Source organism: Tachysurus fulvidraco, chromosome 7 (genome assembly GCF_022655615.1).
Source record: "Tachysurus fulvidraco isolate hzauxx_2018 chromosome 7, HZAU_PFXX_2.0, whole genome shotgun sequence".
NCBI classification, from domain to species: domain Eukaryota; kingdom Metazoa; phylum Chordata; class Actinopteri; order Siluriformes; family Bagridae; genus Tachysurus; species Tachysurus fulvidraco.
Window position 1 is genome coordinate 18,796,841 of NC_062524.1, and position 12,769 is coordinate 18,809,609.

Sequence of the window (12,769 nt, forward strand, 5' to 3'; positions counted from 1 at the left end):
AAAAGTGCAATAATCTGTCTTGTCTCAGCGATTCTGTTTACCTGATGTTCAGAAGCAGCTTTTGCTTTAACTAGGGAAAAGATTACTAAATGTCGGTATTTTTTAAAGACTACCGCTTGACTAAAATGTCATACAGCAATCACACATCCCCACACATTACTGTTGTGTAATGTGATAGCAACATAGTAACATGGGTACTGTACCAATATTTGTCACACTAGTGTTAATAGTCAAGTTTTTACTTATAGTCGAGCTACTACTAGTGTGTATATTGTGTGGTAATTTTGTGTTATGTAATTACAATTACCAGTGTTAGCTAACTTTTAAGTTAACCAATAGACTGTAACTAGGACCTGAAGAAAACCTCAGTAGCAAGCTAGGTATCATTAGCTTAAGTCCCATATTTACCTCAGATACTGATTTAGAAGATGCCGAACTACATGTGGTCTTTGAGGACAACAACCTCCTAATCAATATACAATTATCTGACTGTTGAAAGGACATTATTCATAATAACACTCTCTGGCATTTATAACAGTTTATAATCACAACCTTCAGTGTCACCCAAATAAGCATGAGGTTCACTTTTGAGTCTGGTTTCTCGCAAGGTTTCTTCCTCTTCCATCTAAGGGAGTTTTTCCTCGCTACAGTCACCTCAGGCTTGTTCATTTGGGATAAATTCAAACACATTTAAATATAAGTCTAATATTAATCTTTAAATAATGTATTAATCTTAATATAAAACTTTTTGTACTATGTTTCTTATGTTCTGTAAAGCTGCTTCGAGACAATGTCCATTGCTATAAGTGCGATACAAATAAATTTGAACTGAATTGAATTAAATTCTGCTACTATATTGTATTATTAATTATTTTGTGTCTTGGTTCAATTAAAACCGAGAAAATGTATGTTATCTGAACCGGTAATTCGTGCGGGAAGAGAATGTGGAAACATTTGGAGAAACCATTCACATACTACTTGTTTTAACTATCTCTTATTATTAGATGTTCATTTTTTACACATTTTACAACTTTTGACAATATGCAAAAGTAGTAAGAGATATAATCCAAGTGAGTGTGACTCAATGCTGCCCCCCGGTGTTCAAAAGCATTTACATTGCATTACAGTACACGACATTTTGGCTTGAGATATTAGGTTAAATACACTGATATTAAAAATTCCATTTAATTTTTAGCTTGGTAACAAAACTGTAAAAATACCTTAACAGAAACGCTGCCCAAAAGTCAGACCTACAAATATACTGTGGTATATGACATAAGACATATGAGTTGCACATTTTATTACACAACATTATATTCACTTTTTAAGATCCGCAAAGTGTATTTTGCTATTTTCTTGAGTGGATATGAGTGTAGTGAATGAAACACTTATTACTGCACTGATCTGATGAATGGGGTCAAAGAAATCTACTGAATCGTTTGCAATTTCTAGCTTTATTTTCTCTCTCTCTCGTGCTCTCTTTTACACACACATACACATATACACACACACATACACACACAGACACACACAGTTAAACAGGTGTTGCCTCCGTTTTGCCGTTTGTGGTAACGAGTTGCATCAGAGTGCCCGATGGTGGTCTTTCCTCTCCAGTTGCCCACTTGTGCAACAACCTAAAAGACAAGGTTATTCAGTTTAGCTTCACGACCAAGGGTCAGTTGAACAACTACTAAAATATATAACAACTGTTAAGGACAACATTTTTCCCCTCCATAAGATGTTTATGATACTCATGACAGAGCTCTTTATACTGAACACAATATAAATGGAATTTGAAAAACATGAACGTAATGAATAAATCTCATGATGGTGCTAACACACTGAATTAATTCAACATGATTGCAAAGACAATTGGTACTGCAAGATGGAGCAAACCACTTTCTTGCAGCCTTGAACCCAGTAACTCTGCTTTTGCTTTTGACAAGCCATTTAACTCAGTGTTTGTGTTGCTAGATGGTTCAGTGGTTCAGTTTGGCATTACCACGGGGCAGCCTGGGATATTCAGTGGATTTTTTTGTTTTTAAGACAGCAAACCAGAGATAAAAGTATTTTACATGATCCCTTGTGATCACTAAATCATTGTGATAGCAAAAAGAGTCAAGCTCCAAGCATGACAATACAAAAAATGTAAAGACTTCTGGGTTGTGTCTTGATCATCAATTTTATAACCAAAGTAAAGCTTATAGGCTTTCTAAATCAAACCTGTTTATTTGATGCGTGTTTGAGGTTTCAATTTTTACTACTTGCATTGAAGGCAGGATTAAAATCTAGAGATCAAAAACTGGCAATTTAAAAATAACGGTAATAATAATAAGAATAAGAAGAAGAAGAAGAAGAATGGGAAAACTTCAGGAAAACCTCAAAGCTCAGCAGCCCAAATATACAAGACTCAAACCTATTCAGGAAGCAAACTTCGCTACTCAGGAAGTAGTAATATATTATTAATCAGTTTAGCCCTGATTTAGAGTGCCAGGGGACTGAAAACTGAGTCGAACTGTAAGGACAGTGTTGATCATTTTACATAAGATATGATTAGTAACAGTAATCTCCAAATTAATTTCACAGTACAGGAATTTATCCAGGTAGATACGCTATAAGGCCAAAAGTATATGGACGCTCGTCAATCATTCCTGTGGAAAGAATCAGGATTTCCCTTCACTTGATAAGAAAGGGTCTGAATCTGTTCAAAAGACTAAAATAGTTCTGCATAGAGCCTTAACCTCAACCTTAATGAACACATGTGGGATGAACTGGAACACTGACTGCACCCAGGCCTCCTCAGCTGACATTAGTGCCTGATGTTCCTGTGGCTGAACGGCCACAAATTGCCAAGAAACTTTCCAAAATCATTTAGAACAATTATTATTAAGGTGAAAGGGTCGAACAAAAAAAAATCATACTATTCTAACATACGAGTAATAATAATTAATGAAACGTAATTCATGTTTTGTTGGGCAAGGTATAAACGGTTATACTCACTCAGCTACATAGTCCAGTGGTGTCCAGGAAGTGACATCAGCATCTGGCATGAATTGCCTATTCGCGGGTGTATCCAAGGTAACTCTGAATGAAGACAATCAGGGTAAGATTGTTACAGGGGCTGTTGTCCTGACAACCCACAATACACTGGGGTGGGGGTGGGGGTGGGTTTGCAAGGTACAGGTTGTACATGAAAGAACATGTCAAAATTTTAAGACAACATTTGTGCCGCAGTAAAGTGGATACAAACGTTAAAAGTCCTAGATTTAGTTGTTAACTAAGTCTGCATGTGTTGTGTCGTGTTCCTCTCAGGGTTCAGATACTGCCATGCTCTGTGACTCAATCTGCCTTTCAACAGAATCCAGTTAAGAATGTGACTTAAATTCAATTAGATGTTTCTGAAGTGGATTTGGAGTGGAAACAGCAAAGCAGCTGGTAATTAGGGTCATGATCGGTATCCTTTCGACTTTATAGGAAATAATGCGGTGATTTTTATTCTTCCTGGTGGTCCAGGGGCAGAATCCTGTGCTCTCATTGCTGCAGTCTGGGTTGGATTTCCGGGCAGGTAGTAAGTGTAAGTAATAACTCTCTGTACCGGTCCCAAGCCCGGATAAAATGGGAGAGTTGTGTCAGGAAGGACATCCGACATAACACCTGTGCCAAATGAAAATAAGCAGGACCAGATGATCCGCTGTGGAAACCCCGAATAAGGAGCAGGCGAAAAAACAATAACAATGTGGTGATCACATCAATAGTAACAAATTTAGGATTTACTTTGTCTGCTTACTCAGAGAGACACAAAGATACACAGTTATACACACAGAAAGACACACAGAGAGAGACACACACACATACACACACAAAATGACACACACAGAGACACATACACAGAGACACACAGGGACACACAGGGACACACACACAGGGACACACACACAGGGACACACACACAGGGACACACACAGGGACACACACACACAGAGACACATAGACAGACGCACACAGAGACAGAGAAAACAGAGAGACACACACAATGACACACACAATGACACACACAGACACATACAGAGACACATACACAGAGACACACAGGGACACACACACACAGGGACACACACACAGGGACACACACACAGGGGGACACACACAGGGGGACACACACAGGGGGACACACACAGGGACACACACACAGGGGGACACACACAGGGACACAGGGACACACACAGGGACACAGGGACACACACAGGGACACAGGGACACACACACAGGGACACAGGGACACACACACAGGGACACACACACAGGGACACACACACAGGGACACACACACAGGGACACACACACAGGGACACACACACAGGGACACACAGGTTGTACATGAAAGAACATGTCACACACACAGACACACAGAGACACACGCACACAGGGACACACACACACACACAGGGACACACACAGGGACACACAGACACACACACACACACACAGGGACACACAGAGACACACACACACACACACACACAGGGAGACACACACAGCCCTATATCTTACCTCACCTCCTAGAAGGATATAGTCTCTCCCAATTTCCTGAGGTTTAGGATTCTTCTTGTTCATTCAAGTGCATGGCTCAAGGGATTAAAAATAAAGGTGGCAAGCCCTAGCCCTATGTTTAGACACACACTTATGAAACAGCGACTGTGTGTTTCCATCTATATCCTATTCGGTTTCGGTATTGTTTTTCTTTGGAATGTATCATTTTAAGAATCAAGTCTGTTTCCCATCAAGTTGCAGTATCTTTTCCTCATTTTAACATAGCTTGGAATCGCTTACATTATACACTGGAACCAGTTATGTACTTAATAAAATAAAATCAAAACAAATGGTGCCTTAGAAGCATGTATGGGATGCAAAAGGAAAAAATGTTTTTTATGATAGAGAAGAGCATAAAAGAAAACCCTTACAAACCCTAATTGCTGATGACCTTAAACACTGACCTTGAAATGAGTTGAAGATGGGCTAATGCTATGATTACATTCACTCACAGAATGGGTTTCATTGTTTTTATCAATAGACCAAACCACAACACTGGGACTCAATCACTACTAATTATTTACTCACGGCAGGATGGCTACAGCAGCAGCTCCAGCAGGAAGACCACTTTTATCGCCACCGAGACTCTGACACAGCTGGTGTACGGCAGCCTTAGCCATGCCATAGCCTATCATTCCTATGGAAAGAAAGTGGGAAAGAAAAGACATTTTAAGAGAGTAACCAATAAATTAGCTTGTCTTTTTTGTTCATCTTGAACACTGTAATAAGCATTTATCAATAGATAATTCATGATTATACATTCATACATATATGTACTCGGCCCATACTGGAATGGAAAGCCAAATGCTATCCAATCAAGACATTTGGGTTTGAGATCAAAAGATAAGTACAGATTGGACTTAGAACACAGCACCCTCAACCACTCAATTTTTAGGACAGTAAAAGCATAAGGCCTTAAAGTAAACTGAAGTAATTCATGCTGTATTGTTTGAATTGCTTTTCCAGGTTTGAACTACAGGTTTCTCCCACCAGTCTTCTCTTCAGGATAAGGTATGATGATTGACTTGGTTAGTTTCTCCCCATTAGATTGGATACATTTGTTTTGCTAGACAATGTTTCTGTAGACTTCTGAAATCATTCTGCTGCCACCATCATGAATTACATAATCAATAAAGATTAATGAGTCCATCATGCAAGCCCAGCCCATGACTACCACCACCATGTTTCCCAGATAAGCTTGTATGTCCTGGGTCATGAGGAGATCATTTCTTTCTCCAAACTTTCTTTCCAGAACTTTGGCAGAGGTTCCAGAGCGTTTGTGGCTTTCTGTACTTCCTTGTGAATTCCAAACTGGCCTTCTGATACTGATTGCTGATGATCGATTTGGTTCTTGCGGTATCGGCTCTATATTTCTGCTCTTGACATCTTCATACGATGGACTGTCCAATCTGCACACTTATGTCGGCAAGGTTGTTGACATCTCTCTGTTATCAGCTGCTACTCTCTTCTTTGGCCAAGCTGTTTGATGTCTGGTTGTTAGTACACTGGTGGTTTCTTTTTCAGGACATTGCGGATCAAAATAGCTATATTTCTGGGTTTATAATGTCATAGAGGACAAATGGAGTAGCTAAAACATTGCTCAGTGAATGCTAACTACTTCAGATCCCTTTTCATATGCAAATGAAGTTCAAGCCATGCATTCACAGGAATGGTTTACATCCACAGATCCATGCAATACTTACTTATACAGATGACCTTGTTTTCAGCAATGGCCACTGCATCAGAATATTACCATAGTTTGATGAATGTCTCCTGGGTGCCCCCAGAAAAGAGACCGAAAAGTTGACAACGATTAGGGAGATGAAGGCAGCTACATCAATGATCGCTGCAGAACTGCAGGCATTCAAGTAGTGGAACATTGACCTCAAATGTTATTGACTAAAATGATTGTCTCGATTAAGTAAGCCCAAGCATTAGCTTTCTGGTACTTCTTTTCTTTGCATAACCCATCTTATAAGACTAGAGTTAAAGCATAGGGTGACGACGATGCTAGTGCTTGATCTTGACCACCCATCATTTTGATCAGTAACCCAAAGCCTTAACCAAGAAATTGACAGGAATCAGCTCAGTTAACCTAAAAATGCCTAGCCTTAGTTATGGCCATTTTTACTGGGCTATACAATGGTGTAACTGAGGCAGTGTCAAGTATTGCACATATGTCTGGGGAAGGTGGGATTACATTGAAGGTGGTAACCCAGATCTGGGAGTAGAGTGACAGGTGGACCACTTTGCCAGTGCCAAGCCAAGGCACCACCGGTTCTATTTGTCCCACAACATTCTGGGACAAGGTGCTCCACCCCAGATCTAGCGTCAACACTTGGGCACTTGCGTAGAGACCTCCAATTATATGTAGGACTCAGCAACTTGGCCTACTTGTGGTTCTGTTTCACTATTGCTTTCCATATTGTAACACCATGGAAACCAGATATATCACCAATTCCAGATAGCTGGCAAGTTTTGGCATGTCAGCCAGTGTACCTGTTTCTGTAGGTCTGGTATCTCTGAATACCAAAGTAATGTGGTCCTGCAGAAAACACAAGGACAGTATAAACTGGGCCATTTAGTGGGCAGCAAGTGATTATCCACACTAAAAGTAAGCTTAAGCCATTACAGTGAACCCCATACATGCTTTGCAGTGTTATTTGGACTGGATGGCTGCCAGACCATCAATCGGATATTTATTTGCTATACTGTCAAGACACAGGAAAGAGAGTAAACAGGAACTGGTTGCAACTGACCAACTGATAGGCAGCTCACAAATACATAACATGGTTATGTGGGCAGTTCTACATTTACAGCATTTTAGCAAATGCCCTTATCCAGAGCAACTTACATTTTTATCTAATTTTATACAACTGAGCAATTGAGGGTTAAGGGCCTTGCCCAGGGGCCCAGCTTTGGCAGCTCTGTGTACCTGGGATTCGAAGTCACAATCTTCCAACAATCAGTTGGAAGTCACAATCAGTCCAACACCTTAGTGACTAAGCTACCACATCCCCTACATAAACATTTATCATGCACACACCAGAGAGGTCTGGTCAGTCCATAGTACCACACACAAACTCTTCAGGGATTTCTAAAAATATCATAAAGCTAGTTGCATATACACATGAAGCTTGCTTGCTTGTTTTACAGTCAACCAGGTCAGCGTTTTATGTTACTTAGTTGCATTCTGTATAAAAAAGAAAAACCTCCCACAAGCATTTTATTTTTATTTTCAATTTTCAGTCCAACAGCATTAGCGTATTAGTTTTGTCTCATTCGCCAAGTTTTCAGAACTATCCAACGGTCTGTACCTGGGGTCGGCCCTAGTGCAGCCTTGGCTCCTGAAAGTGCGAGAAGACCCCCCTCTTTCAAGTGTTTGGTTGCTAGGTGACTGGAGATGGTGGAAGTCCAGACACTCTGCTTCCACATCAAGTCTGAGTTCTTATACAAGGCTAAAAATGGGAGACAAGGATAGAGTGAGTCAAAGCTGCTCCTTTACAATGCTTAACAGTGCAGAAGTTGAAGAACAATGTTGCATGTGAATGTGATTACTCCTAGTCTGAGTTTTTTTAAAAAAAGTGTAATGTTCTCACTTTTGGCCTTTGCACTTCCTCCTGCCCAGCCTCCAGCCACACACAATATTGCATCAACCTTTTTATCTCCCAGCAGCTCACTTACATCAGCTGTAACCTGAGGGAATAATCAAATATTTGTTTAGAACACATATTATGTATGTAAGTTCGTTCTATAAACCGCCGATATCCATAAAGGCCATTAAGTATCTTGAGACCTGCTGAATAATAATAAAGCATGCGGTTAATATTTTTCCCAGGTATCTCAAGAAATCAGCTTGTTTTTAATGACACTGTGGCATTATCCTAGTGATTCACACCTTCCTAGTTCCCAGGCTCATAGATTGAGTGTTAAATACGTATGAGATCAAGATGGCGTAAATAGCACCGTATTGAATCCGGAGAGGCCGCCATTCAGCTGGATGGACTAACTTCATTTAGAGCCGACATAAATGCAGCTCTGTGCGGTAAGACTCACGGTGGTGGGTGTGTTTATATCAACATGGAATGGTGCAAGAACTTGTTTCTACTTACTGCTCATCGGCAGTGCAGTTTGTGACTGTTAGATGCAGGCCATTTTACTTACCATGGGAATTTACTATTGTTTTCATTGTCTGAGTTTACATTCCTCCTAGTGCTAATGCTAAAGAGAGCTATACGGAGCTATTAGCGACCTACAGAATGTTCACCCCGACGGACTGTTTATCATAGCCGGAGATTTCAATCACACGAATCTCAAGTCAGTGCTCCTTAAATTTCATCAACATGTGGACTTTGCTACGAGAGGTGAAAACACGCTGGATCTTGTTTACACAAACCAGCGCGTATCATGCGAAGCCCCGCCCCCCACCTCGCTACTCAGACCACATCACTGTTATGCTAATTCCAGCATACAGACCACAGAGAGTTGCTGTTGGTTGCAGCCTCCCTGAAGATGTTCCAGATGTTCCCTGAAGAGCAGAGGTGGCTCCTGCTGGCCAGGTTTTCACCTGCTTCAGAACCGGTTTTGAGCGTCTGACGAGTGGTCTGTATGCTGGAATTAGTATAACAGTGATGTGGTCTGAGTAGCGAGGTGGGTGCGGGGCTTCGCACGATACGTGCTGGGAATGTTTGTAGGAGTACACGTCAACAGTGAGTGCATTGATGATGTGACCGTCTCCAAGACCATCACTACACGCTCCAACCAGAAGCCGTGGATGACTGCTAACGTGTGTGCACTGCTGAGGACTAGAGACCTAGCCTTCAGAAAAGGGGACAGGGCGGCCCTAAGAACAGCAAGGGCCTAACAGTCCTGAGCCATCAGATAGGCAAAGCACGCACACTTCCAGGACAGCGGAGACACCCGGCACATGTGGCAGGGCATACAGGCGATCACGAACTACAAGACAGCTTCACCTGCTTGTGATAGCGTCACCTACCTCCCAGATACGCTGAACGACTTCTACACTCGATTTGAGGTGCAGAACAACGTAACGGCAAGGAAGAGCATCCCTCCCCCCGACGACCAGATACTCTGACTATCCACAGCCGACGTGAGGAGAACTCTATGCAGAGTTAACCAATGGAAGGCTGCTGGACCAGATAACATTCCTGGCAGGGTGCTCAGAAAATGTGCAGAACAGCTAGCGGATGTCTTTACTGACATCTTCAACATTTCCCTGAGCAGCGCCGGTGTTCCTACGTGCCTCAAAACTACCACCAACTTTCCTGTCCCAAAGAAGTCTACAGTGTCCTGCCTCAATGACTATCATCCCGTTGCACTCACACCCATAGTTATGAAGTGCTTCGAGAAGCTCGTCATGAGGCACATCAAGACCAAGTTACCACCCTCACTGGAACCCCTACAGTTTGCGTAGCATCCAAACGATGATATCCACAGACAATGCCATTGCCACAGCCCTCCACTTAGCCCTCACCCACCTGGACAATAAAGACACTTATGTTTGAATGCTGTTCATAGACTTCAGCTTTCAATACAATCATCCCTCAGCACCTGATTGGGAAGCTGCACCTGCTGGGACTAAACACCTCCCTCTGCAACTGGATCCTGGACTTCCTGACTGAGACCTCAGTCAGTCCGGATCCGGAACAGCATCTCCAGCACCACCACACTGAACACTGGAGCCCCTCAGGGCTGAGTGCTCAGTCCACTGCTGTTCACCTTGCTGACTCACGACTGTGCAGTGCACAGATCAAATCATATTATCAAGTTCGCCGATGACACGACTGTGGTGGGTCTCATCAACAATAATGACGAGTCAGCATACAGGGAGGAGGTGCAACAACTAACTGCCTGGTGTAGAGCCTACAACCTTTTTCTGAATGGACTTCAGGAGAGCACACAGCGACCACTCTCCGCTGAACATCCACGGATCATCCGTAGAGATCGTCAAGAGCACCAAATTTCTTGGTGTTCATCTAGCAGAGAACCTCACCTGGTCACTCAACACCAGCGCCATCACCAAGAAAGGAAGTCTCTACTTCCTACGAAGGCTGAGAAAGGCACATCTCCCTCCCCCCATTCTGACCATGTTCTACAGAGGGACCATTGAGAGCATCCTGAGCAGCTGCATCACTGTCTGGTTTGGGAACTGTACAATCTCGGATCGCAAAACCCTGCAGCGGATAGTGAGGACAGCGGAGAAGATCATTGGGGTCTCTCTTCCCTCTATCATGGACACTTACACCACACGCTGCATACGCAAAGCCAACAGCATTGTGGATGACCCCACACACCCCTCACACACACTCTTCACCCTCCTGCCATCTGGAAAAAGGTACCGAAGCATTCGGGCCCTCACGACCAGACTGTGTAATAGTTTCTTCCCACAAGCCATCAGATTTCTCAATAACTGAACTGAACTGTACTGAGCAGAACATACACACACACACATCATCTGTATGGACTGCACAGACCCTCACAAAACACACACACTGACACATCAAACTGTTTACATGCTGCTTACAATCCATCAAACTGTTGTTTTGTTTAAAAGCCGTTTTTGCACATATTGTACAATATTTCAGTCATTAGCTGTTTTTTGCACAATTCTATATATTATCCCAAGGACCTGCTGCTAAGAAACTGTGTTCATTCAAATGTTGCTGCACGAAATATTGTTTGAACATTCTGTATGTGAATACAGATATGACAATAAAAGCTTCTTGACCTGACTTGAAATACATAATTGAATTCTATTTCAAAGAATCACCATTTCGTTGAAATTTCTCGCACGTTTATTCTGACCAATCGAGAAGCAGTTTAGGAAATACGCTCAAAGACATGTGGCCAATGAGTGATGTGGATGTTATCACATGACTGCATTTTGGTTCTTTTCAACTGGTGCGGAACAGAACGATCAGTGTGGTGTGAAAAGGAACCAAAACTGCTAAAAAGCTACAATGCATCATTTTTTTGCTTTTGGTCCGGACCAAATGAACCGAACTATAGGTGTGAAAGCACCCCTAGAGTCATCTTGCCACCAAAGCATACAAGGCAATCATCCTAAATAGACTAATAAGGAGGGCCCACAAATGACTCCGGCACAAGGAATACTCTTGCAAATCCCAGAGCGATGGTAGTAATGTGCCACATCTTAATATCTTTAGCCTAGATGCTGTCTGGCATTCCTTGTTGAAATGTTAGCATCTTGGAAATGGAACGTGGAAGTGTCAGCCGTGAATATTTTGTTGCATTAGAAGAGCTTCCATGTAAGCGCATACAAAGATAATGTGATATAGGGCCTTGGGCTCAGCACTGCACAATTTAGATCCCTAACGAGCAACCAGAGGAACCAGACCCAAAAGGGAACTCTTTATCTTCAGTGTGATCTCAGATAGTGTGATTATTAGTTATAGTCTCACAAGAAACATGTTGTTTCAGCTGTAGCAATTTGGCACAGGTTTTTACTCCGGATGTGACAAAACCCTCCCATTTTATTAAGGTTAAGAGTTAAACCTGAGATTTTAATAGGGGTGTATAATGTAGTGTTCTCTTACTTTGTTTGCTTGCTCATTAAAGGAGTCTGTCATCTGAACAGTTATGTTGGAATCCGCCTCTTCATTTGGGCTTAGGTCAATGCAAGCAACCCACTGGCAAAAAAAAAGACAAGAAAATAAAACCCCATTCATTCAGTGGTGGAAACAGTGATCAGACGTAGATCACACTGAGGTTAGTCAGAAAGTGTAAATATTATGTAGATGAATCCTAGCTGACAATTAAACACACTGCTATTTAATCATATAGGTGGTCTATTCTCCCAACATACAGTTTAATGGTGTTAATGTCCTGTGTTTACAGTTTCATAGCTCTCACAGCATGCATGGAGCTGTAGTATGATCTACTCACCCAGTTTTTAGATCTGAAATACTCAATGCATTTGGAGCCTAGAGCTCCTTTCCCTCCATAAATAATGACTTTAAGAGCCTCAACAGCCGCCATTTCTTATAAACCACAGTTACAGGTGTATACTGCAACCGCAAGTATGTTGTTGTTGTTGTATGATGTCAAGTTTGTACGAGGTTGATGTGCAATTAAAGCTCTCTATCGCCCCCTAACGCATGGAGTATAATACATTACAGAAGTAATGTGTTTTGTGTAT

At 42.0% G+C, this 12,769-nt stretch overlaps 1 protein-coding gene across 1 annotated transcript; it reads right to left on the reverse strand.

Moving 5' to 3' along the window:
* Window positions 1-1,435: 1,435 nt before the first annotated feature.
* On the reverse strand, window positions 1,436-12,707 carry qdprb.1 (quinoid dihydropteridine reductase b, tandem duplicate 1). The gene is made up of 7 exons (XM_027174444.2): window positions 12,517-12,707; window positions 12,168-12,260; window positions 8,190-8,286; window positions 7,908-8,048; window positions 5,119-5,227; window positions 3,001-3,084; window positions 1,436-1,634 (listed from the first exon to the last, which is right to left on the reverse strand). Exons 1-7 carry the CDS (start codon window positions 12,607-12,609, stop codon window positions 1,535-1,537), a joined length of 717 nt encoding a protein of 238 aa, XP_027030245.1. The 5' UTR covers window positions 12,610-12,707; the 3' UTR covers window positions 1,436-1,534.
* Window positions 12,708-12,769: the final 62 nt, after the last annotated feature.

Bases quoted from the DNA above. Each gene is read 5' to 3' on its own strand.
- qdprb.1 (XM_027174444.2), bottom strand. From the start codon at position 12,609: ATGGCGGCTGTTGAGGCTCTTAAAGTCATTATTTATGGAGGGAAAGGA. The intron at 3,085-5,118 runs GTGAGTAAATAA...GTCTTCATTCAG, and splicing joins GCTGCTGTAGCCATCCTGCC to AGTTACCTTGGATACACCCG. The intron at 1,635-3,000 runs GTGAGTATAACC...CTTGTCTTTTAG, and splicing joins CCACTGGACTATGTAGCTGA to GTTGTTGCACAAGTGGGCAA.